At 46.5% G+C, this 27,786-nt stretch overlaps 1 protein-coding gene across 5 annotated transcripts in view; it reads left to right on the top strand.

The window, feature by feature from the left end:
• The window catches only part of LOC138788663 (rab GDP dissociation inhibitor beta-like), a 41,619-nt gene extending 16,761 nt beyond the window's left edge, over nucleotides 1-24,858 (top strand). For 4 of the 5 annotated variants that reach the window (XM_069966756.1, XM_069966755.1, XM_069966754.1 and 1 more), the window contains 4 exons: nucleotides 2,074-2,245; nucleotides 6,421-6,565; nucleotides 21,423-21,477; nucleotides 24,680-24,858. In XM_069966756.1, coding sequence (XP_069822857.1) covers nucleotides 2,074-2,245; nucleotides 6,421-6,565; nucleotides 21,423-21,477; nucleotides 24,680-24,832 — 525 coding nt within the window. In that variant the 3' untranslated portion in view covers nucleotides 24,833-24,858. The remainder of the gene's footprint in view (nucleotides 1-2,073; nucleotides 2,246-6,420; nucleotides 6,566-21,422; nucleotides 21,478-24,679) is intronic. The other variant, XM_069966757.1, reaches the window with a different exon arrangement.
• The last annotated feature ends 2,928 nt before the right edge of the window (nucleotides 24,859-27,786 follow it).

Here is a 27,786-nt window from a genome sequence, read left to right as displayed (position 1 = left end):
TTGCTTGTGCAAACAGCTCCCCAAATCTCAGTTTCTCAGAAATATTGGATTTAACTACACATGATTTTTCTGGTTAAAACTGGTTGGGAATTTGCACATTTGGTCCACCTGTTCCTCTAGATTCAAACTCTACTCCAAGACGTCCCCCCTAAATTCTTTCCTTCTTTATCCCGATTTCCAGCCTGGTTTACAGTCCCACACAGTCAGGCTATGGGGTTCGAAAAAGCTGTTCCAGTTCGCTGACATTGTAGACCCGCTTACACGCACCCTTCTCCCCTTTCCTAGGATTGCGGACAGATTTGAACTGCCGTCCTCAGAGCATTATACCTATTTACAGATCCGCCATTTTATGCTGTCTCGCCTGGGATCCCTCATAGTCTCGAAACCATCTGCTTTCGAACAATTAGTGAGAGGAGGCACTTCTACATCTGGTTTGATATCAGATATTTATCGAATTCTTAATTCACCCTCTGATGGCTCCCAGGCTAGACATCGCTACATGGATAAGTGGGAAGCAGCATTGGGCAGACAGCTCCCGCCAGAATGTTGGGCTGTGATATGGGAGAGGGCGGCAAAATCCTCTATCTGCACTACATATAAGGAATCCCACTATAAGCTGTTAATGCTATGGTACCATACACCGGAACTCCTCCATAAGCTAAATAATACCATCCCTCCACTCTGTTGGAGGTGTTCAGGTGGTGTGGGGTCGCTCCTCCATATATTTTGGGACTGCCCTCTTATACGTCCATTTTGGGTGGAGGTTTGTGGGGTGGCCTCGACAGTCTTGGGCACCACCATTGATAGGGACCCAGGACTTTGTCTGTTGAATTTGTTCCCGAAGACCATCCGGAAACGGCAGGCAAAGTTATTACTCACTGTCCTAACGGCGGCCAAGTCCTTGATTGCTCGTGCATGGAAACAGACGTCCCCTCCTTCCCGACCATGTTTGCTTACCAGAATTCGGGAGTTGCGCTCCCTAGAAAAGCTTACTGCTTCCCTTAATAATGCCATTGATAAATTTGAATCCACATGGTCTCCGTGGGATGCCTTTGACATGACCTCCTCTTCTGACAGCAGACCCTAGCTTCTCCGTCTCCCCCACCCCCCCTCCCTTCCCTTTCCCCACCTCCCCTCCCTTTCTCCACCTCCTTTGTATTGAGTCTTGTGTCAGTCTCTCTGTGTTGTATGTGTGTCAAAGGGTTTCTTTATTGGGCTACAGTAAGGATACAACCCCCTACCTGAGCCGTGAGTAACAGTAATTTCTCTTCTGCTGACAGCTGTTGCATTGCTCTTATATGCTACCTTTCTCTGTAGCAATACGTGGTGCCATTATGATCATGTTAGAGCTAATTGTTACCACTGTTACCTTGTACCCGTGCCTGATATGTTTTTTACTACTGATACCCTATTGTCCTATTGTTTTGTATATTATTCCATATATGTTTTGTATTCCTTTGTTGTGTCTCTTCTAAAAATTTGCAAAAATTTTATTCAATAAAAATACAGTTATATAAAAAAAAAAACTGGTTGGGAAATTAATAATCTTTGGCTTTCAGACATTATTTTAGGCGGGGTCAGTTCTATTCTGGATATTTTGGCAGTCTGATGTATGGCCTACTTTTTTGCAGGTTTCCATTTAGGAGTGCTGGCAGGTATGGGGGTGGGCCTCGCTATTGTACTGCCTTTTGTAACGTGTTAAATTGTTAACACAGCTGTTGGTCATCAGATATGACTATAATTAAGCCCCGTATTCCAACCATACTACCCACTTAGTGTCAATTAGGGCTCCTGAAAGTCTAGATAGAGTCTGGTTCCTGCAGCAAGAAGACAATGTCCTCCTCCAACTGTGCTATAGTTTTTATAGTAGTTTTTTTTTTTTTTAATAGCCGTGACGTTTTAACTTTGCTGTCTACTATTCTGTTATTAGCTTTTTATGGGTAACAAGTAGAAATTGTTGACTGGTTAGCCCAGAAATATGTCCGCTTTTCAAAGATGACTACATTATCTATAATGTACCCTATACCCTTCTTTCATCCTTGCAAGTAGTTAATGTTGTCTTTTATCTTCCAGATCGCACACTGTAAACAATTAATCTGTGACCCCAGCTACGTTCCCAACCAAGTGAAGAAAGTTGGAAAAGTGATAAGAGTTATCTGCATCCTCAGCCATCCAATCAGGAACACCAATGAATGCACGTCTTGCCAAATTATTATTCCCCAAACACAAGTCAACAGAAAATCAGGTTAGAAAGGTCTATATACTATGGGGGATATTTACTAACAAATCTAAAAACACGATTTTGTCAAAGATGTTTTGGCATAATTTCCAATCTAATGTGTTTAATCAAATTTATGTAAATTGCCTAATAGCATAGTAAATGTGTCTTAAAAATAATGGTCTTTTAATTAGTCTAATAAATTCACCTCGTTCGGAGCAGACGTAGCGATGCGCCAATAATAATAATAATAATAATAATAATAATTTTTATTTATATAGCGCCAACAGATTCCGCAGCACTTTACAATTCTGGGGGTACATACATAGACAAAAAATAGACATTAAAGAGATATACATATAATTATCCATACAAGAGGAGTGAGGTCCCTGCTCGCATGCATGAGCTTACAGACTATCAGGAGGGGGTGCGAGACAGAATGGCAGAGGGGCAAAGTGCATCATTGTTCTTATGGTCCGGCCATCTATATAAATAAGGCAGTGCAGGTAAGGGTGGGTGAACCTGTCACCAGCCAATGCCTGCATGCACAGGTCTAAGTGCTTAAATGCTTGGCGTGTGTGTATGTATGTATGTATGTGTCTGTGTGTGTGTGTGGCGCGGAGGTAGGTGTGTGTGTGTGTGTGGGGGGGGGGGGGGGTTGAGGGTAGCAGTCAAAATTAGGGAACCTGGTAAGCCTGTTTGAACAGATGTGTTTTGAGGGCACGCTTGAAGCTTTGTGTATTGGAGGTGAGTCTGACAGTGTTGGGTAATGCACTCCATAGAACTGGTGCAGCACGGGTGAAGTCCTGGAGACGGGAGTGAGAGGTGCGGATCAAGGTGGATGTTAGTCGTAAGTCATTAGAGGAGCGTGAGGCACGGGTAGGACGGTAGACAGAGATGAGGGACGAGATATAGGGAGGTGCAGCACTGTGGAGAGCTTTATGGGTGAACAGGAGGACTTTGTATTGTATCCTGTGTTTAATAGGGAGCCAGTGTAGTGACTGGCACAGGGAGGAGGCATTAGTATAGCGGCTGGACATGGGGATAAGCCTGGCCGCTGTATTGAGAATGGACTGGAGAGAGGTGAGTTTAGAGGAAGGAAGGCCGATTAGTAAGGAATTGCAGTAGTCAAGACAGGAATGGATCAGAGCAACAATAAGAGTTTTAGCAGATTCAACAGTAAGGAAGGGACGGATTTTAGAGATGTTTTTTTAGATGCAGGTTACAAGAACGTGAAAGAGATTTAATATGAGGAGTGAAGGAGAGATCCGAGTCAAACATAACCCCAAGGCAGCGGGCTTGTTGTGTAGGGGTTATGATTGCACCACAGGCAGAGATGGAGATGTCAGGTGGGGGGCGGTTAACAGAGGGAGGGAATACAAGAAGCTCAGTCTTAGCAAGGTTTAGTTTTAGGAATAGGGAGCACATAACATTAGAGATGGCAGACAGTTACTGGTGTTCTGTAGAAGAGCGGGGGTGATATCACGAGAGGAGTTATATAGCTGGGTATCATCGGCATAGAGATGGTACTGAAAACCAAACTTGCTGATGATTTGTCCGATGGGTAAAGTGTAAAGTGAGAAAAGGAGAGGGCCCAGGACTGATCCATGGGGAACCCCAACTGTAAGGGGAAGAGAAGATGACGTGGAGCCAGAAAGTGATACACTAAAGGATATATGCGACTTTTTTAAAAAATGCGCAGTTAATAAATTTAGCTAAAAAAGAATTCTGGCGCACTTTTGATCTAATTAACAACAAAAAATCTAATTCAAAAAGTCGCATCTAATTTGGATTGTCTTGTCTAAAAAAGCTTCATAAATTCATATTAGATTTATTTTGAGCGCAAACTAGATATATTAGACTAAAAACAGGCGCAATTAGTTTGATAAATGTCCCCCTATGTGTATACACTCCGGCCGGGATTCCTTAGAAGGCAGCACCACGAAAGTTCCGTAGTAATCATGGCCGTTGTTACAATGGCTGTGATTATTACAAAACTTACGCAGTGGGAACATGGTCTCAGACTGTAAAGAACACACAACTTACTGCAGGACAATAAATACTAGAAGGCTTGTGTTTTTTTTTTAAACACATTTTTATTGTTTTTTCAAGACCACATCCGCAGAACAAATACAGAAATGGTATCGGGTAAACCCAATACACCAAATTAAATGCGTACATGTGTTCACAAGCAATTAAAAACAGGTGTAATCAAAAAGAATAAAACAGAAACTGCGAAAGAACACTTCCACATGCAAAGACACCATCAAACTAATCAGCATAAGGAGAGATGGTAGTTCCCTAATCCTCTATATTACCTCTCATCAGCACTGCTAGATTGTAATCTACGATATTTGCAGGGCTCCTAGGGTACCCTTAAACAATTCTGTGCAATACCATTTAGTCATTGGAAATGGGCGGACAATATCACAGATTCCATCAGTGTCATAGTGCGAAAGTATAAATGGTCTCCATTTCTTAAAGAAAAGTTTAGTACCCGAATCTTTGTGTCTCTCAGTATCAACCCTATCTACCCCTAGAAAGAATTTCAGTGATATCACCATATCTATATCTGGTACATTAGGTTGCAGCCAGTTAGTGAACAAACATCTCAACGCCACCAATAATGTAATATGCACTAACTGGGGTATGGTCTTAGGCTTGTGTTTTTTTAAGAGAATAATATACAAATCTATATAACTTTCTGACATTAGTGTCCTGTGGTGGGCCCGTCTTCTCCACCCCTGTGCCTTCTCCTGAACTTACAATGGCACCCTATGAGCTTAAACCTTGGTGCAAGTTCATCCAAGCCTATGTATGGCTCTGACAACAGAAAGATAATGGTTCTTGGAGGCTGCAACTTTACGGAGTTAACCCTATCACGACTTGGTATAACAGTAGCACAAGGGCCTTAGATAGTATGAGCACAATGACTTACTATTACATCATGGATGGTGATCACATGGTTATTGGCCCTGTGCCCATTTAATCAATGACGGTTAAAGCATAAAAGTGATCAGGTAATATTTTCATGTACAGGAACTGTGGAATGAATCGATTCCACAGGTGCACCACCGCAGTCTGTCTGTAATGGAAATGCATAGGAGCTGTATACCCAAATGGTGTATTATTTTTAACCAAAACTATTTGCAAACTGATGAGTTTTTCATTTTACTTTTATTGGAGCGATAATAAAAGTTAGTCTACAGTCTACACACCCACGTTCCCACTATGTAAAAATGACATCATTATAGCCCCTAATGACGTCCGTCTATCAGTAATGATGACCGCAAATGATCATAAACATTATTTGTGGATGTCATTACTAATAGATGGACGTCCTTTGGAGCCAAAATGACAACTGTCCGGAAAGACGGCTATAATTTTTATGTAGTGGGAACATAAATGAACATATAAGATATAAGATAAGATAATATCATAAGTTAGACTATGTTCACACTATATATATTTTTGTAAAACTATGACCGTTGTTGCAGTTGCAACAAGGGCTGTGATTAATACGAAAATATACGTTTCATTGCCGTCTATGGAATCCCGGCAGGAGTGTATACACATGGGGGGAGATTTATCAAACATGGTGTAAAGTGAAACAGGCTCAGTTGCCCCTAGCAACCAATCAGATTCCACCTTTTATTTCCCAAAGAATTTGTGAGGAATGAAAGGTGGAATCTGATTGGTTGCTAGGGGGCAATTGAGCCTTTTTTTTCACTTTACACCATATTTGATAAATCACCCCCATGGTATACACTCCAGCTGGAATCCTTTGTGGCGCCATAGAAAACTGACATGTAAGTTTTCTGCGGCCGCTATTCATTGCATATCGGCCGCAGAAAACCCTGTCAGTGCACACTATGGAGCGGGCGGCTCCAGCCACACACTCCATAGTGTGCAGAGGAGAGTTCTGATACAGGCGCGCAAGTATGCACCCACATAGCTAAAGATCATCCGGACGGTACTGCAGTCACGGAACGGCTGGTCTGTTACAAAGTCTGAACATGGCCTAATAGTACATTCATTTTGTTACATAACTAGGCAGATTTGCAATTCAGAAATCTAGGAAAGCTGGGTGGCAATCCAGGTGGTATACAGCTGATCAGTCTGTGCCTTGTTTGGTGCAGATATGTCTTATTAATAAAAGTGATTATTACAACGGTGATCTGTCATGTATTTTCCCTGCCCAGACATTTACGTGTGCATGGTCTCCTGTTCGCACTGTGTGGCATCAGACGGGAAGTACGTTGCTATTATTAGCACAACGGTAGAGAGCGAGGATCCGGAGAGTGAAATTCAGCCAGCCCTGGAACTACTGGAGCCTGTCGATCAAAAGTAAGTTGAACCAATGAATGGGGGAGGGAGTATGGATTGTGTATCCATTGGGATCATATAGGATTTTACTTCAGCAGATCAGATATTTTTCCTCCCTTTTGCTGTATTGTATTAGTGTAGATAGAATGTATCAGTCTGGAGTCATGGAGGGGTAACCTCGTGCAGACCCGGCTAGAAGCAATTTTCTGCACAAACAATGCAAGGGGAGACCTTTTATTTTACTCAGGAGAAGCTTCTTTCTGGCCACTCTACAATAAAGCCCAGATTGGTGAAGTGCTGCGGTGATGATTGACCTTCTAAGTTTCTCCTATCTGCGTACATGTTCCTTGGAGCTCCACCAGAGTGACCATTGGGTTCTTGGTCACCTCTTTCAGCAAGTTCCTTCTTCCCCAATTACTTCGGTTAGGGCCCTATTCCACCGGACGATTATCGTTCGCAAAATTGTTAATGTTTAAGGATCTCAAACGACCGCTATTGCGAAAGACCTGAAAACATTCATTCATTTTCATGGAAAGATAATCTTTACTTATAATCGTATTTTCTTCGCTATTGCGTTCGTATCTACTGCGAACGACGTCTTATTCAATGCGAACGTTTTGCGAACGAGCAACGATAAAAATAGGTCCAGGTCTTATACAGCGATCAACGATTTCTCGTTCGGTCGTTAGCCGTTAACTGCATTTCAACCGAACGATTATCATTTAGATACGAACAATTTAACGATAATCTGAACGATAATCGTCCGGTGGAATAGGGCTCTTAGTGTGACCTCTGTGCTCCTGGAATTTTTTGTGCTGCAAAAATTATTATTTTTTTTACCCTTCTCCAGTTCTGTGCCAAACATTCCTGTCTCTGAGCTCTACAGGCAGTGATTTCCTCCTCAGGGCTTGTTTTTTTTATGTTAAATCTGATTTAAGTTTTATGGAAAAACAGGGTAAAGAAACAAATACAAAGTACTGTGTAATCATAACAAGCTGAAACATAATCCGCAATCCAATAATGTATCAAAACATAAACAAACAACCAGCCCCAGATCTCTGGGTTGCTAGCTATGTGCACCAACCTCCATCTAGCCTTGCATCAGGAAAGCGACCACCCGAGTCGGGGTGTGGGAACAGACAAGAAGACATAAGGGGAGGAAACACAGGGGTGACACTGACAATACAAAAACAACAATCGCACACCCACAGGTGTGGACACACCATAAAAGGACACCACAAAGACAAGAAAGGAGAAAGAAAGAAAGCAAATAGAAGTACAAACACCTACTGTACCTCTCCGTCTGAGGTCGAGGAGTTATAGATCACAGGAGTCCGGAGAACGCCTCCGAACCCCGTCGCAAACTGCAAAGTGGCCCAGGGAGCTCAACGAATCAGTTGTGGAAAATCGGGGGAATCTTTAAACAAAATCCATGCCCTCCACACCTTAGAATAAGCAGTGGTTCGATCATGATCCTCCGCAATAAGCTCTTCATATCTACAGATCACGTTAAGCTCCGTCAGCCACTCCGTCATAGAGGGCTTGTTTTTTTTACTCTGATCTGCATTGTTATCTGTGAGACATTATATAGATAGGGATTTGATTTGTCTTTCTTTATCATGTTCAATCTTCTGAATTTACCTAAAATGACCCCAGTTAAAGAGAACTAACCTCAGAGGTGATAAAGAGAAATGGGACACCTCAGAGCTAAATTTCAAGTGTCATTGTAAAAGGCTCTGAATATGTCCATATAAAATTCATTTATTTATTCTTCTTCTTAACAAATTTGCATATATTTTATGTTTATTTATATTAGAACAGGCTGCAACATATCAAAATGTTAAAAAAATGAAAGTAATTTTTTGAATGCAGTGCATGGAGAGGCCTGTGTCTGTTTGTAAATCTAGCATGCTTGTGTGCTGGCAGGGAATCAGTTAAAGCGACTCTGTACCCACAATCTAACTCCCTTAAACCACTTGTATCTCCGGATAGCTGCTTTTTATCCAAAATCTGTCCTGGGGTCTGTTCGGCAGGTGATGCAGTAATTGTCCTAAAAAACAACTTTTAAACTTGCAGCCCCTTGCCCAAGGGGAGTATCTGTGCCCTAACTTTGCACCACCCCTCCGTCCCTCCTCCCCACCCTCTTCATCATTAGGAATGTTACTGAAACATTTCCTCCTGTCTGAACACTGCCCAGGTGCCTTAACGATTCAGCCCATGTTCAGTATTCACACAGCTGACGAATAGGAGACAATCTGCCTGGAGCATTCCTAATGATGAGGAGAGCGGGGAGTAGGGACAGAGCGCGTGTGCCAGCCTAATGCATATACATTCTAAGCCCCGGCCATTGGTCACGGGGCTGCAAGTTTAAAAGTTGTTTTTTAGGACTGAATCACTGCCGAATGTACCCCAGGACAGATCTTGGATTAAAAGCAGCTATCTGAAGGTACAAGCGGTTTTGGGGGGGGTCAAATTGTGGGTACAGAGTCACTTTAAGACCGACATGTGAGACACCTGCCTTAGGGCCCTATTAAACCAAACAATTATTGTCTGTATTTGTCCGATTACCGCTTGTTCCGACTGATAATCGTTTGGTGTAATAGGTCATGTTGAAAGGCAATAATCAGCCGATTTGCACAGTGTCAGCTGATCGTCGTCTTTTAGCATGTTGAATCATAACGATAGCAACGGTCTCTTCAATGGGCCACCTGGACGTTCTACGCATCATCTTGGCAGCCCCTCCCACAGTGTCCCGCGGCCCCTCCTGGAGGAATCAAACGGAATGCAAACTTAAGGTGCCTTCACACCTACCGGATCCGCTGTGGATCCAGTCCCATTCATCCCTATAGAACACATACTCGCAGCAGGATTGACATCCCCCTGGGAGTATGTTCATCAAAGCCCCGCAGCCCGCTGCCTTGAGCATTCATTACCTCGGCTCGGCGACGCGGCTGCATGTCAGGCTCCCAGCTCCTGTCCCGCTCAGCCAATCAGTGCACGGCAGCACTGATTGGCTGAGCAGGATACTGATTCCTGCTGGGTCCTCCGCTGGCTTTAGCTCAATAGCTGCAGTGGCAAAAAAAAAAACGACCATATGTGACACAGCCTTTTTAACTCCCCAATACTGTTTAGCTTGCAGCGGACTGTAACAAACCTGCTGTGAGAGAAACAGATCACTGATCTCAGGGAGACCAGCCAAACGATAACACTCCCGGCTGCCGGTTAAAGCGCTCAATGCAGTGAAGTCCTAGGTGCATTGCTCCCTAGAAAACATGAATATGCAAAAAAAGAGCCCGTGGAGCCTCATTTAAGAGTCTAGAAACACAGGACTTGCCAGATATTCCTGCGGGGAGGACCCAGCCAAGGGGCAGCTCCTGTAGGGAAAGCACCAAACCCACCATATTAAGTGGCCCTATAAGTCAATGTAATGACAAGGGAAAAACCAAGGCCAGGCCTGCTGTGAGAAGCATTGCTTTTGAATACACTTTAGGCCACTGAAAACAAAGAAGAATGTTTCCATTTTCTGCATTTTCTTTTTCTTAGGTTGAAATCTTTCTTAGGGTCCGTGTCATTCATGCGGAAATTTGGCCAGTAAACCATGATTTTTAGGGCTGCTCAAATTACTTGATCAGCCAACAAGAGGGTGTTTTCCCACTCCTCGGCTGGCACTTTAACCCTTTAACGACATGGGCCTACATTAGCGCCCCCGCAGCCTGGGCCTTGGCGCAAACGGGCGTAAATGTACACTCCGCCGGGGTACCGGCCTATGGAGCGGGCTCAGGAGCTGAGCTTGCCCCATAACGGGTGAGGAACGGCTGCTATTAGCAGCCTGGCCCTCACCCTCAATGGCGGGCTGCCGCGATCGCGCCGGCCGCCCGCCATTAACCCCTTAAACGGCGTTTAAACGGCGTTTAAGTGTAAGTGTAAGCATGGCCTGACTGCTGGAGGTCTCTTACCTTCCTCCATGTAGTCAGGTCTTTAATCTTCTGATAGAGTCTGCCAAAGGCCACAGGCAGGCTCTATTTGACGATCACAGATAACACTGATCCCAGTGCTATGCTATGGCATAGCAGTGATCAGTATTATTTAATCTAATGAATGTATGTAAAAGTCCCCTAAGGAGACTATAAGGCTATGTTCACTGTTACAGGAGCTGTGACCACATATACTATATACCTGGTACAGGTATATAGTATATACTGATAGCAGGCATTCACTGAGCTCTCAGACTAGGAGCGGACCAAAGGGACATACCAGAACCAGAATTATCCCTTTATCATTCACACTACGTATATGTCCGATATATCTCAGATTTTCGCGGCCGGACATATACGTGTTAAACTCCGGCCGGGAATCTACGCAAGTTGCGTCCGGCTACGTCTGGACCGCCAGGGCCGGCCTTAGGGTAGATGGTGCCCTGTGCAAAACTTTCTTTTGGCGCCCCCCCCCCCCCTGCCTCTGTTGATACCCCCTTATGGTGACATAGACTAAATCTTACAGCCTCCCATCCCTGCAGACAACCCCCACAATAAAACCACAAACGGGACGGGAGGCTGTAGTATTTAGATACAATATACTAAATCCTACTACAACAAGCTCCACCCGACCCCCGATAGCAGTACCATCTATCTATCTATCTATCTATCTATCTATCTATCTATCTATCAATCATCTACCAACCCCCCCAACTGTTATATATGTGACCTTTTCATCACTTTTTGAATTTTTCTCTGAGATGTGACTCCACAAAAAAACGCAAATTTGGACTTGGCCTATTTGGCGATTACACTGTTTACCGTGCAGGGGGCAGTAGTTATGCACTGTTTCAGCTGATATATAGGAGATAGATAGATAGATAGATAGATAGATAGATAGATAGGAGCAGGGCTGGACTGGGGCTGAAAAGCAGCCCTAGCACACAAACCCCACCAGCCCACATATACTGTATATGACCCACACAGTATATGACCAGAGGGGCACAGTATATGGGGACAGTAGCACAGGATAGTGGGACACTCTGCATTACCCTGCATTAGTAAAAGTCGCCCTGCATTGCCTCAACACAAAAGGAGGCAAAGCGTGTGTGTCCGCCGATAGTGCCGCCCGCCAACAGCCCCTGGGGCCGCGCTCATCACCTGCCAGGCCATCTGCTCCCTGCCGTCTGCGCAGTGATATGATGTCATTGCGCCTGTGGGAGGATTCGGCCTACGAATCCACACACACACTAACGGTTCGCCTTCTTTTGTGTTGAGGCAATGCAATGGGGATCTTACTGCAGCGTCAGATACTATTTTAATGACGTTTGAGACAACTGTATTGATTCCCAGTGTAACAAAGCTCACCCTGTGCCCCCATGTAGTATACAAGCCCCCTCTGTGCCCCATAAAAGTAGTTTTCCCAAATATGTGCCACTCTGTGCCCCCATATAGTATAAGAGATCTTCTTTGTGCCTCCATCTAGGTAGGGTGTAGTAGTGGAGGCAGAGTGGATAAGGGGTGTGGTAGTAGAGGTATAGATGAGGGGTGTGGTAGTGGAGGTATAGATGAGGGGTGTAGTAGTAGTACAGGAACAGATGAGGGGTGCAGTAGTAGTACAGGTAAAGATGAGGGTGTAGTAGTAGTACAGGAACAGATGAGGGGTGCAGTAGTAGTACAGGTAAAGATGAGGGGTGTAGTAGTAGTACAGGAACAGATGAGGGGTGCAGTAGTAGTACAGGTAAAGATGAGGGGTGTAGTAGTAGTACAGGAACAGATGAGGGGTGCAGTAGTAGTACAGGTAAAGATGAGGGGTGTAGTAGTAGTACAGGAACAGATGAGGGGTGCAGTAGTAGTACAGGTAAAGATGAGGGGTGTAGTAGTAGTACAGGAACAGATGAGGGGTGCAGTAGTAGTACAGGTAAAGATGAGGGGTGTAGTAGTAGTACAGGAACAGATGAGAGGTGCAGTAGTAGTACAGGTAAAGATGAGGGGTGTAGTAGTAGTACAGGAACAGATGAGGGGTGCAGTAGTAGTACAGGTAAAGATGAGGGGTGTAGTAGTAGTACAGGAACAGATGAGGGGTGCAGTAGTAGTACAGGTAAAGATGAGGGGTGTAGTAATAGTACAGGAACAGAGGAGGGGTGCAGTAGTAGTACAGGTAAAGATGAGGGGTGTAGTAGTACATGAACAGATGTGGGGGGCAGTAGTAGTACAGGTAAAGATGAGGGGTGTAGTAGTAGTAGCAGTAGTAGTACAGGAGCAGATGAGGGTCAGGGACATAGCTAGGAGCATGGGGCCCCATGAAACCTTGGTGTCTGGGGGAAGAGCATGGGGCACACTGGGGGGGGGGGCATGGGGCACACTGGGGGGGGGGGGAGCATGGGGCACACTGGGAGGGGGAGAGCATGGGGCACACTGGGAGGGGGAGAGCATGGGGCACACTGGGAGGGGGAGAGCATGGGGCACACTGGGGGGGGGAGAGCATGGGGCACACTGGGAGGGGGAGAGCGTGGGGCACACTGGGAGGGGGAGAGCATGGGGCACACTGGGAGGGGGAGAGCATGGGGCACACTGGGGGGGAAAGCATGGGGTACACTGGGAGGGGGAGAGCATGGGGCACACTGGGAGGGGGAGAGCATGGGGCACACTGGGAGGGGGAGAGCATGGGGCACACTGGGGGGGGGAGAGCATGGGGCACACTGGGAGAGGGAGAGCATGGGGCACACTGGGAGGGGGAGAGCATGGGGCATACTGGGAGGGGGAGAGCATGGGGCACACTGGGAGGGGGAGAGCATGGGGCACACTGGGAGGGGGAGAGCATGGGGCACACTAGGGGAGGACAAGCATAAAGCAGATTGGGGGGGGCATGGAGCAGACTGGGGCAGGAGGGAACATACCTGGTGTGACCCCTCTGCCCGGGCGCACACTCCGGCACGTGCGTTCTCCTCCCGCCCACCCGCACATACTCCCGCAGCGGACCCGCCCCCATAGCGTGCTGAACATCACCTCCCGGCCGCACATGGAGGTCCCTGCAGATACTGAAGCATCGGGTGACAGTGTCGCTGCGGTACAGCTCCAGCACCCACAAGAACACTATCACCCGATGCTTCAGTATCTGCAGCCTCCTCCGGGGACCTCCATGTGCCGGGAGGGAGTGCGCGTATACGTCCTGCTATTGGGGCGGGGACAGAGGGCGCTTCTGGGCGCTCTCGCTCCGCGTGCTATTTCGTTAGCTGGAGGACGCGAGCAGCCCGCGCGCGCGCATGTAATTTTTTTGACGGGCGGACAGAGGGAAGCGAGCCCCAGAGTTTTTTTTTTTTTTAATAGTGTTATTTTTTTTATTATGCAGCCCCGGGCGGCCCAAGGACTGGTAATCCGGCCAGCCCAGCAGGCATTTGCCCGGCTTGCCAGATTTCCAGTCCGGGCCTGGATAGATAGATAGATAGATAGATAGATAGATAGATAGATAGATAGATAGATAGATAGATAGATAGATAGATAGATAGATAGATAGATAGATAGATAGATAGATAGATAGATAGATAGATAGATAGATTAGATAGATAGATAGATAGATAGATAGATAGATAGATAGATATGCAGAGAATCCACAGCACTCCAGCCTAGTGAAAAAGCTCAATAAGCTGTGTTTATTCAGTCAATTCATAGTGCAACACTCCAAACGCAACGTTTCAGTGACTCTCTGTCACCATTTTCAAGCGTGAATACATGGTACAAAACTCAGGTATATATATATATATACAAAGCACAACATAGGATTGGTGAAATTGTGATTACTAATTGAAAACATTCATCAGGTAGGTCACATGGGTTGCTCCCTGCTGGAGTTTAACCCTTTGTGAGTAGTGCAGCAGTGCATAAAGTGATATTGTGACATATTCTATAAAAAACTTGAAATATAGAAACAAGTTTCACTGATCACAGTAATTCATAAAAGTTCATTTTTGCATATAGTGTCCATTCACCCCTAGAAGGGTTAATTCACCACTTTGATGTTGTCTGAGTTGTCCTCCAGCGCTGTGATAGCACAAGTAGATGGGCTGTAGTAAGGTTGCTGGATGTCCGCTAGGAGATCACATTACAAGAAATTTGCATAGTTACACAGGCAAGGCTCCTGGGTTTTCATGTCAGCATTGGACATCAAAAGACCCTGTTCACATGCTCCGGATCGCAGGCTTTCATCCCTGTGAGAGGAGAACATCTTCAGATCCTTTGCACATAGCCTCCGCCCTCCTCTGGCCTCTCCAGGCCAAATGGTAAGAAAACGCATTGTGTGAATACCTCCCAAAGTATGACAACATCCAGATGAAGTATAGGGAATGAAGCAGAAGAACGGACATCTCAGGGTCGTGCTTCGTGGTGAATACCCTGTCCAGTGGATCATGGATCTGTAAAGACAGTAAATCAAGGTTAGTATGTGTGTACCATGTGATATATGCTGACATGAAAAACCCAGGAGCCTTGCCTGTGTAACTATGCAAATTTCTTGTAATGTGATCTCCTAGCGGACATCCAGCAACCTTACTACAGCCCATCTACTTGTGCTATCACAGCGCTGGAGGACAACTCAGACAACATCAAAGTGGTGAATTAACCCTTCCAGGGGTGAATGGACACTATATGCAAAAATGAACTTTTATGAATTACTGTGATCAGTGAAACTTGTTTCTATATTTCAAGTTTTTTATAGAATATGTCACAATATCACTTTATGCACTGCTGCACTACTCACAAAGGGTTAAACTCCAGCAGGGAGCAACCCATGTGACCTACCTGATGAATGTTTTCAATTAGTAATCACAATTTCACCAATCCTATGTTGTGCTTTGTATATATATACCTGAGTTTTGTACCATGTATTCACGCTTGAAAATGGTGACAGAGAGTCACTGAAACGTTGCGTTTGGAGTGGTGCACTATGAATTGACTGAATAAACACAGCTTATTGAGCTTTTTCACTACGCTGGAGTGCTGTGGATTCTCTGCATATATACTCACTACGATCTTTGGTCTGGATCGAGATCCGCTGGCACCACCATTACCACATTAAAGCAGTGCTGCTTCTTCTCTTTTGCTAGATAGATAGATAGATAGATAGACCGTAGATATATAGATAGAAACAAGACAGGATAAGCGGCACTGCTAATCAAACACGGTAGGTGCCAGTGGTCCTGATGGGGACCGATATAGGTAGTAGAAGATAGTCGGTGAAGAAAGTTTATTCACAGCAAATTCATGTTACAGCACTCCAGTGATGCGACGTTTCAGCAGCCTCGCGCACGCTTGAAAAAGGCAGCGCGAGGCTGCTGAAACGTCGCCTCACTGGAGTGCTGTAACATGAATTTGCTGTGAATAAACTTTCTTCACCGTTACTTGGTGTGCCGTGGACTATCTTCTACTAGATAGATAGATAGATAGGAGATAGATAGATAGATAGATAGATAATAGGAGATAGATAGGAGGGAAAGAGATAGATGGGAGGGAGGATAAAGAGCTAGAGAGACAGAGGAGTGAGAAGCATCAGACTTACAGCAGGGGCACAGGATCCTGGAGGCTGCACGAATTGCTGAGGAGGAGGAGGGAGGACGCACATGGCTGGGCAGAGGTCACAGGTCAGCACACTGATGGGAGCACACAGCAGGCAGCAATGTGGCAAGTAAAAAGTCAGCATCCCACACGTGGTGGGTGCCGGGGGCGGGGCTTGTCGGCAGGGGGCGGAGTTTACCGGGATCAACCCGGAACATTATTTTGCCAGGTCCCTAGCCCCTCTATCTTCTGGAGCGCCCCAAACCAACCCCTATGCAAGAAGGGCAGGCGGCCAGCTAGGGGGGCGCTCTGGCAGATAGACAGAACGTCTGTCTGCCAGACCAGTTAAGTGTGCAGCTGACTGTCTGCCAGAGCGCCCCCCCAGCTACCGCACAGGTCGCACACCCCAAAGGCTGGCCCTGCGGACCGCGAACTTACGCCCGTAGTCTACTTACGCTTCCCGAGCGCCCTACGTAGCGATCTGACAGCGGTCTTTTACTTGGAAATCTTCGCCTAGCTCCAGACACCCCACAGAACCTTTTGGATCGGCACAAAAAGCTTGCAAAATGAAGAAATCACCACTACGTACGGGACCGCATGTTACACTACGGGCGTAAGTTACGGCATTTTCGTCCTCAAACAATGGTCTGGTTCATTTTTTACGGCGCCGCGTACGATCCGGGCGTAAGTTCGTACGTAGTGTGAACTGTGCAGCCGTACATCGTATACTTTCCATTGTACGCAAACTACGTAAGTCTCAGGCCGCTTATTCACAGAACGCGCTACGTCTGGAGATTTACGTAGTGTGAACATAGCCTAAAAGTGTAAAAAAGTGAAAATCACCCCCCCTTCCCATTTTATACATAAAACACATAAAAGTTAATTAACATATAATATACCGTAGCGTGCTTAATCGTCTGATCTATTAAAATAAAACAATATTGTTCCCGCACGGTGAACGCAGAGATTGCTTTTTTTAAATTACATTTTATGTATAAAAAAAATAATAAAAAGCGATCAATACATCTGATCTAGCAAAATAAAATAAAAAATACAGATCATGGTGAAAAAAAAATGATGCCCCATATGACCCCGTAGGTGAAAAAATAAAAGCGCTATAAGAGTCATAATAGGGCCATTTTAAATTTACCTATTTGCAAAAAAATTATTTTTAATGCTAATAAAAATAGTAAAACCCTAGTAAAAATGCATATCACTGTGTTCATACCGACCTATAGAATAAAGAAAAAATGTCTGTTTTACCGCAAAGTGCATTACGTAAACATGGAACCCCCCAAAATTAGCAAAATCGCCTTTTTTGACCCAAATTCACTTCATAAATGATTTTTTTCCATCATTCATTTTATGGCAGATTGAAAGATGCCATTACAAAGTACAGCTGTTCCTGAAAAAAACAAGACCTCACATGGCCCTGTAGGTGGAAAAATAAAAGTGTTATGGGTCTTAGAAGGCAGAGGAGGAAAAAACTAAAATGCAAAAGAGACAATTGGCCTGGTCCTTAAGGCCATGTCAGGCTCTGTCCTTAAGGGGTTAAGACAGGCCGATTATCGGCTAAATAAGCATTTCTAGCAACACTTATTACCGATAATTGGCCTGTGTAAAACGGCCCTTAAACTAAAAAGGGCCCAGATTTCTTAAACTGTGTAAAACAGAAACTGGTGTAGACTGCTTATGCTGCGTTTACACGTAACGATTATTGTGCGAATTTGAGCGATAACGATCGAATTTGAACAATAATTGTATGTGTAAACGCAGCGAACGATCAAACGACGAGCGTGAAATCGTTTATTTTGATCTTTGAACAAGTTCTCAAATCGTCGTTGATCGTTCGCAAAAAAATCGCAGATCGTTCCGTGTGAACAGTCGTTCGCCGATTTAACCAATGTGTGAGATGGGCTTAAGCGATCGCAAAAATTTTTTCCGTACGATATATCGTACCGTCTAAACGCTGATCGTTATGAAAAAAAAATCGTTACTCCGACATCGTTAATCGTACACTCGGGCCAATTATCGTTTCGTGTAAACGCAGCATTACAGCAGCATCACAGCTCAGCTGTGACTCAATGAATACAAGAATACCAGGCACAGCCTATTGACATAAGTGGTGCTCTTTCATAAAAAAAAAAAATAATCTTATTTTATCTCATACAACCTTACAATTATTTTTTTTCTACCTTTTGCAACATGTGAGCTGGCAGTTTCCTAGAACTTTATTGGAATTCAGGAAATAGAGCGGTAATGAATCACTGTTTTGGGTTGAGCTGTGAAAGCAGAATTATTCCGCCACTAGCTTTCATAAGAAGAAGGGGTGTGACACGACCGAGACATATTCCACAGAACATACAGTATCTCATCTATCTCTTACTGGATGAATGTCAATAGAACACAATGGTCTAAATTATCTTCAGTTTTTGCACAGTGTAAGGTCCTTTTACACAGCATAATTATCACAAATGAGCGTTCCTTGGAACGCTCAATTACCCGACTGGGCCCGTGTAAAATGGAAAGTGATCAGCTGACAAGCCAGCAAACACTCGCCGGCTGACTGGATCTTTAGTGCAGCCAATGGCTGTATCCAGGCCTGTATTTAGAGTTCATGCTGCCCTAGGCACTTTGCACGCCGAGGCGCCCCCCCCCCCCCCCCCCCCCCCCCGGCACTGGCTGGTTACATGCATGATATATACCCTTTGCCGCTATGCTTGATGCCCGCTATTCTCATCAAACAGACGTGATGGAGGAAGGAAGGAGGCTGGGGACGTCTTAGTTTGTGGACCGCTTCTGTCCAGTTTGGGACTGGGGTACCTGGGGCCCACCAGAGGAAATAATCCTTGGGGCCCATCAATATAGAACCAGTGAGACACGACACGCTGACCCCGTCCTTTCCTGGATTCATCTGTATCTGTGACATATCCCTTTTTCAGTCGAACTAAAACTCTCAGAACCCCCTCTATTTATACAGCTCTCAGGGTATGCTGGGAGTTTTAGTCTCTGAGAAGACAACCCTGTAATAAATCACTGTGTGCAGAGTCTTCTGGTGGCTGCAATCTGTGGGTGACAACCATCAGCCCTGAAGGTCCAGTAATACATCTGTCTACACTGTACTACAACTCCCAGCATATTCTGAGGGCTGCAGACTGTCAGTACATGCTGGGAGTTGTAGTGTCTGCAGCAGTTGTAGTTGGGTCCTATACACTGGATGCTTTGTGGCATATAAGAATACATATATCTGTGGGGGCTCAGTGCAGGGAAGTGACCCCAGAACATCAGTTTTTGTTCTATCCCCTATTAGTGATGTTCTGGGGTCACTTCCCTGCACTGAGCCCCCACAGATCTATGTATTCTGATCTCCCACAAAGCATCCAGTGTATAATTCACCTAGGATCCAACTACAACAGCTGCAGGCACTACAACTCCCAGCATGTACTGACAGTCTGCAGCCCTCAGCATATGCTGGGAGTTGTAGTGCCTGCAGCTGTTGTAGTTGGGTCCTAGCTTAAAAGTTTGCGCTAGTGTACTGTAGTGACTGCAGGGCTGTGTCAGTACACTACCGCAAACAATACACTGACCCAATGGTACACAGGCTCTGCACACGATAGAAGTGATTACAGTGCAGTTACTAATGACTCACAGGTGACGTCTTCTCCGATTGGCGTCGCTCACTTTTTTGCTTTCTTCTCCATCTGGCGCAGCATCATGAAGACTTCTCCGACCAAAACTCGTCTGCAGGCGGGCAGCTGGGGTGACGGTGAGGGGGAGCAGCTAGGGGTGGCAGGGGGAGAGTCTAGGGAGGCAGAGGGAGAAGCTAGGGTGGCTGGGAGAAGATGGGGCAGCTGGGGTGGCAGGGGGAGAAGATGGGGGGCAGGGGGAGTAGCTGGGGTGGCAGGGGGAGCAGAAGTGGGGACAGGCGGAGGAGAAGGGGGCAGGAGAAGATGGGGTGATAGGCAGGGCAAGAAGCTGGGGGGAAGGGAGAGCAGCTGGGGGGCAAGGGAGAAGCTGGGGTAGCAGGGGGAGCAGCAGTGGAACAGGCGGAGGAGCAGATGGGGGCAGGGGGAGAAGCTGGGGGGGCAGGGAGAGGAGATGGGGGTGCAGAGGGAGAGGCTGGGGGTTGCAGGAGGAGAAGCTAGGGGGTGCAGAAGGACAGGCTGGGGGGTGCTGGAGGAAGGGCGGGGGGGTGCTGGGGGAGAGGCTGTGGGGGTGCTGGGGGTTGCTAGGGGAGACGCTGGGGGGTGCTGAGGGTGCAGGAGGAGAGGCTGGGGGGTGTAGGAGGAGAGACTGGGGGGGTGCTGGGGGAGAGACTGGGGGTGCAGAGGCTGGGGGGGTGCTGGGGGAGAGGCTGGGGGGTGCTGGTGGAGAGGCTGGGGGGTGCAGAGGGAGAGGCAGGCTGGGGGGTGCTAGAGGAGAGGCTGGGGGGTGCTGGGGGGGGTGCTGGTGAGAGGCTGGGGGGGGTGCTGGTGAAAGGCTGGGGGGGGGGTGCTGGTGAGAGGCTGGGGGGGTGCTGGGGGAGAGGCTGGGGGGGTGCTGGGGGAGAGGCTGTGGGGATGCTGGGAGAAAGGCTGGGGAAGAGGGAGCGGCCGGGGAGCAGAGGCAGGTGAGGTAGGCCGGGGCCGGGTCCAGTGAGCTTCCGGCGGGCACACACTGCCTCTATCACAGGCCGGAAGCTCACAGCTGCAGCCCCGCGGTGTACGAACTTCTCTCCTGTTCGGCGCGATGACGTCACGTGCGTCGCTGCCGACCGGGAGAGAAGGACCGCAGGGCTGCAGCTGTGAGCTTCCGGCCTGTGATAGAGGCAGTGTGTGCCCGCCGGAAGCTCACTGGAAGCTGCACAGCAACATCCCCCCTCCCCCCCCCCCGGGCGGCGGACTAGGCACCCGTGGTCCGGTGCCTACGGCGGCAGGGGAGATTTTTTTTTTTTTTTTTATAAAAAATTTTTTTGTTTCCTGCGGGTGCCGCCCCCCGAAGGGCGCCGCCCTAGGCACCGGACCATGGGTGCCTAGTGGCAAATACGGCCCAGGCTGTATCCATGTTTTCCAGGCAGCCTAAGGACTGCAACCATCTTCTGCAGCCATCAGTAATCAAATGCCACAGGCTCAAGCATGCTGGAGATTCGCTCATCTCTACACAGAACCCACACTGCTATGTGTATGGGTAAGCTTCCTGACCCAGTGGACAGTCATATGGCGCCTGTGTGAGGCCACAGGCAAGTTCATTCCCCCCATTGATCCTGCCCGGTATTTGTTTCCCTGCTTAGAGACCCATTCATGGCAATATGTTGAGAAATTGCTATTAATGGACATTTCCTTAGCATTTAAAACTCCTGTATTTTATTTTCACAGGTTTGTATCCATTAGTGACCAGTACGTCCCAAAACACGATGGAACAAAAAACCAGGTGAGATAACAAACCTTTCTTTTGAAGGGGCTGTCAGGAATAAGATAGCTACCATTGATAGTGTTATCCTGGCACAAGACTGTACCCTTGTTCTAACAATCTTGGGGGTCTCTGGGATCAGACCTACAAATATTGTACGTTGAAAGTCCCAGAGATCTGAATAAAATTTTATCTGCTGGGTCCCTTGGGCCACTTGTGGGTCCCAGTGCGACCACATTCACTAGCATTATTGGTGGAGTTAACGTGACCACAAATTGCAATGTAGCCCTAAGAGGGCTGAGCCTGCTCCATACACTGTGAGTACTGGCTGTGTATTACAGTAAAGGCCAGGATCAGTGATAATTCCCATCCTAGTCACCCCCTATACACCACTGTTAATAGCAACTGTGGCATTTAGGTGACTATGGAAAAGCTGGTGCCCACTGCCTACACATAGTATGCACTCCGGCCAGGATAGCGGCAGCACAAGCCTGACAGGTTACATAATGGAGAGTGCAGCTCTGGCTGCACTCTCCATTGTGTTCAATGGTGAATTGGGATGTTGGCGCACATGGATACGCCCTCATCTCAATTCAATAGAATTGAAGTTTATCAGTACCGGCAGGGATAAACTGACACCGTCACAGAACGGCCAGTGTCTTACGTAGTGTGAACCCGGCCGTAGTGTGCACCTGCATTCCAATTCAACATTGAACACAAGCCACACGCTCCATTGTGTGACCTGCCAGGCTTGTTTGGACGCTATTCAATGAATAGCGGCCACACAAAACTGACATGTCAGTTTTTACTCCGGCCGCAAGCGATTCTGTCCGGAGTGTAAACTATGTGTATACACTACAGCCGGGATCCCATTAGTTTAAATTAATATCAATGGTATCAATGCAATGTATTTTTTGTATTAATCACGGACGTTGTTCCAATTTGCAACAAAGGCCGTGATTAATACAAAAAATATATTGTGTGAACATAGCGTTACACTGTATGAAACAAGTGATTAAGTCACTAAAAGTATAAGTAAAGCAAAAGGCACAAATATTGAAAAAAATATTAAACATTAAAAAAAAAACATATTTTCCCTATTATATAAAATGGTAAAAAAAAAACCTAAAAACAAGAATACTATTTTATCTTCAAAATTTTTATCTTAAAATTTTTAATTAGAATACCATTTTATGTTTATTAAAGTTTTTCAAAAGTTTTCGGCACATAAACATAGTCTACGTAGCATATGCAATACAAGTCAAGAAATGAACAGGTGGTTATTGCGATAATGCATAATAACATAAAAGAAAAAGAAACAAGTAACAATCAACCTGATGTAAGTGGGATGACCAGGCTCAGGTACCTCTGAAAAAAAGAGTTTGGCATGCTACCTAAACTGAGGAGAAGATTCAAGGAACATTAACATGCAGGACACATCGCAAGGTTCTGGCAGCCGCCGATGAACAAGGGCCCGGACCCTATTATAGATAAGTAGGACAAACAAGACATACAACACACCAACGGAGAGACAAGAAACACAAGGAAACTGTACAGAATGTAGAGAAGGGAACTAGGGAAAGGGAGAAGGAAAAAAAGGGGGGGGGGGAGGGGGGGTATGATGAAAAAGGGTTGCCAAGACCATGTGGGAATGTCATCAATATGTCCCATATGTGAGAGAAGAGGTGGGTTCAACGGATCAAGTTCATAAAGTTGGGCGAGTCCACAAACAGAATCCAGGGCTTCCATACCTGTGAATATTTTCCGGAGCGGTCCTGTGCCTCAGCCACTAGTTCCTTGGCCCTTTGGATATTTTTAAGCTCACTGTACCATTGGGATAATGAGGGGGTATGAGTGGTCTTCCAGTGTCTTAGAATCAATGTGCGGGCCGCCGCTAGTAGATGTCTTAGCATTCCTTTCTTCTGGCCTGCAAGTGTACCAGGTAGCAAGGATAGCAACGCAACCTGTGGCGTGTTCGCCAGTGTGTTACCCGAATAAGCCTTGTAAACCTTCAGGACCCCTTCCCAGAATGGACTCACCAGACCCACCAGATATGTGGAGCCCTCCTCCGCGTTACAGCGCCAGCATCTACCGGACACCTCCGGGTAGATACGGTGTAGGAGCGTGGGGCACCTGTAGCACCTGGACAGGATTTTATAGCTCTTCTCTTTCGAGTGGGAGTCCAGAGACAGGCCATGGGAGGATGTACATATTTTGAAAATATCGTCTGTTGAGAAAGTGACATTGAGATCCCTTTCCCAAGCAGCAAAGAAGGGCGCTCTTGTGGAATTACAGATGGACAAGAGCAATGAATACATCCGGGACAGTGTCCCTGTATTCCCCTCGTCAGACAAGATCCAGTGGTCAAAGTACGTCATGTAAGAGCTCAAAGCAGATCCCATCCGGGATGCATGTACAAAGTAGCAAAATTGGTTATATTCAAACCATGACAATACTCTGTCAGGACATTGTGCCTGTAGGTCGGGCAATGAGGGTACAGCGGAGGTCACTCCCAGGTGATGAAGTCTAGGGGCATCCAACCTTGTCCACAGCAAAAATGTTTGGCTAGTAAGACCGGGTGTAAAGGATGGATTGGAGAATAATGGGATCATAGGACCCGGGCTGAATGACAACTGGTGTCGAGCCACCCACCCGTCCCAGATGCATAACGTATGCTTAGTCAGATAAGCCCAAGAGGGCCAGGTATCTCTATCATTTTTAGCGACCCATGGGGCCCCACTTAGGTCAATGGACGCAGTTTGTGACTCCACATCAACCCACTGCTTAGCCTCCGTCCCCCGCTTTCAGTCCACAATTCTCGAGAGGACTGCTGCCTCATGGTATAGCCGTAGGTCAGGTAAGCCGGTTCCCCCCTTGGTTTTAGGTTGAGTGAGAATTTGGGCACGGATCCTAACTCTACCACTACCCAACACAAATTGGGAGAATGCGCGTTGCAATTGTCTAAAGTAATTGGTAGGGACAGTTATTGGAACAGTCTGAAAGATATATAAGAAGCGAGGAAGAATATCCATCTTAAGCACATTCATGCAGCCGAACCAAGAGAGGAATTTACAGTGGTAGGCCTGCAACATGTCCAAAGTTTTCTGGTGCAATTAGAATGCCGTTTAAAGGAGTGCAGGGAATTGTAATTCTATGGTGATGGAATTCAGGTGATAGGTCCCTATACCGAGAGAATTTTCTAACTTCTATGGTATTTCCACAGATTTTTATCTCTCGATCCTATGATGCCACCACTCACTTTGAGACGACCTGCGATGACATTAAAGACATCTTCCAGAGAATGACTGGTGCGCCCTTAGACTTCAAAGAGATGTGGAGCACACCCTCCGACACAGACAAGCAAGATGGAGAGTGACCCGATGTTATTTAAAGCGACTCTGTACCCACAATCTGACTCCCCCAAACCACTTGTACCTTCTGATAGCTGCTTTTAATCCAAGATCTGTCCTGAGGTCCATTCGGCAGGTAATGCAGTTATTGTCCTAAAAATTAACTTTTAAACTTGCAGCCCTGTGTCAAATTGGTGTGGCCTAGAGTGTGTGTGCCCTAGGCTTGCACTGCCCCTCCGTCTCTCCTTCCCGCTCTCTTCACCATTAGGAATGCCCCCAGGCAGCATTTCTCCTTATCATCACTTGTCTCAACACTGCACATGGGTTGGATAGTTAAAGAAGCAGTTCAGTTTTTTTTTTTTTCGGCCCCCCGGGTAGCCGCTGTCATGTATACTTACAGAAGATGATCGGTGTCCCGTTCCCGTCGGTCAGTTCCCGTCCCGCGGTGCCGTTCAAATCGGGCGCGCTCACGTCCGCCGGCTGCTGTGAGTCCTCTTCTCTGACCAGTGATTATACGCCGGAAGTTACTCGCTTCCATGCATTTGCTATGGAAGCGCGTGACTTCCGGTGTTCAAATTACAAGGGAGAGAAGAGGAGTCACAGCGCCGGCGGACGTGAGCGCGCCCGATTTGAACGGCACCGCGGGACGGGAACTGACCGACGGGAACGGGACACCGATCATTTTCTGTAAGTATACATGACAGCGGCTACCCGGGGGGCCGAAAAAAAAAAAAACTGAACTGCTTCTTTAAGGCACCTGTGCAGTTTTCAGACAAATGATGAATAGGAGAAATGCTGTCTGGGGCATTTCTAATGGTGAAGAGGGTAGGGAGGAGGGATGAAGGGGTGGTGCAAGCCTGGGCACAGACACTCTAGGCCACGCCAATTTGACACAGGACTGCAAGTTTAAAAGTTGTTTTTTAGGACAATAACTGCATTACCTGCTGAACGGACCCCTGGACAGATCTTGGATTAAAAGCAGCTATGCAAAGGTACAAGCGGTTTGGGGGGTCAGATTGTGGGTACAGAGTCACTTTAACTGACTGAAGACTAATATTTGTATTTTTTCCACTGCCTTTACTGTATTTCATCTTCTGGAGACGTTGATTTTCTTGCTTGCTGCGACAGTTGCATGAGTTTTGTACATAGCTTATCTGCTGTCATGTGTCATACGTCTGCTCAATAAATCATTCTATATTTCCATTTTAAAAAGTTTATTTGCACAATAAGATGACAAAAGTTTAAGAAAATCTGCCAAAATTAATGGGTACAAAATGTGGTAATAGACGCAGGACATGTTCACACATTCAGGATTTAATTTCAGATCCCGAGCCTAAATCCTTACACAACAAGAGAGATTAAAGGGGTACTACAAACAGTTTTTTTTTTTTATTTTCAAAATGAACTGGTGCCAGAGATTTGTAATTTACTTCTATTTAAAAATCTCCAGTCTTCCATTACTTATCAGCTGTATGTCCTGCAGGAAGTGGTGTATTATTTCCAGTCTGGAGAGCAGGAGAGGTTTTCTATGGGGATTAGCTACTCTGGACAGTTCCTGACATGGACAGAAATGGCAGCAGAGAGCACTGTGTCAGACTGGAAAGAATACACCACTTCCTGTAGGGGATACAGCAGCTACAAAAAAGCACTGGAAGACTTGAGATTTTTTAATAGAAGTAAATTACAAATCTTTGGCACTTTCTGACACCAATTGATTTGAAAGAAAAAAAAAACGGTCTTAGTTTCCATGGGAACCAATCACTGTGCAGTTATTTTCACATAGTGCGCTTAAAAAAGGAAAGCAGCAATGTGATTGGATGCTATGGGCAACAAAGGATTTTTTTTAGTTTTATAAATTTTCCCAATGTGCACACACAATCCAAGGATTAGCCCCTTCAAACAAACAAGGGGCTAATCTACATGTGCAATGAATTTCTGACACAGATTCTTTGAGAAACACATGGGAGCACGTAGTAGTGCCAAAGCATTCTATAATATATCTAAATAAGCATTGTAGCTGGGGCTGGCCCTCTCCCCACTATCTGCCTGGTTTATCAGCTGATCGGTCATTTGTGACCTACCTATATAATAGGGGATGTGTGGTCAATGGCTGATCACAGCAATAGGCCACACAAATAAACCAGTTATTATTTGTGCGGTCCAGCTTCCTGATGTCTACAAACAAGTGCTGGTCCTTCAGCAATTTCCAGGTCTGTCCAGGCATGATAGGAATTGTAGTTTTGCAACATCACTCCACAGATCGATGCATAATCCAATGTGTATGATCAGCTTTAGCAGTGGCGTAACGCCGCTGTGACCCGGCCCGCCACAAGGGGGAGGGCCCGCAGGGACCCTGAGGCCCACCCTCATCAATCACTCTTGTGATCGCAAGCATTGTTTTGCTTGCGGTCACAAGAGGCCGACTTCGTCTGCCCCCGGATCATGCGCTGGTGTCAGGGGTGTCGGGTCCTATCCCCGGCAGCGCGCGCATCATAGAGCTCCCTGTGGCTTTTGCCTCCGGCACAGGGAGCGCACACTAGAGACACTCCCTGTGCTGGAGGTCCACGCCTCGGCGCACAGGGAACTCTATGATGCGCGCGCTGCCGGGGGTAGGGCCCGACACCCCCGACAGCATGATCCGAGGGCAGACGGCGGCTGAAGAAGGAGAGGATCGCCGGGGGAGCGCGTTGTTAGGTGAGTTGTGTGTGTTTTTGTTTTTGTTTTTATTTGTTTTCATGATCATGATCTATAGAAGAGAGGGGGAGAGGGGGCCATTTATAAAGAGGGGGAGAGAGGTAGCCATCTATAAGGGGGGGGAGAGGGGACCATCTATAAGGGGGGGGGGCTGAGAGGGGACCATCTATAAGGGAGGGGGGTAAGAGGGGACCATCTATAAGGGGGGTGAGAGGGGACCATCTATAAGGGGTGGGGCTGAGAGGGGACCATCTATAAGGGGGGGGGGGGGAGGGGACCATCTATA

This window comes from Dendropsophus ebraccatus, chromosome 4 (assembly GCF_027789765.1).
Source record: "Dendropsophus ebraccatus isolate aDenEbr1 chromosome 4, aDenEbr1.pat, whole genome shotgun sequence".
In the NCBI taxonomy this organism is placed as follows: Eukaryota; Metazoa; Chordata; class Amphibia; order Anura; family Hylidae; genus Dendropsophus; species Dendropsophus ebraccatus.
This window is presented reverse-complemented; position numbering and strand designations above follow the sequence as displayed.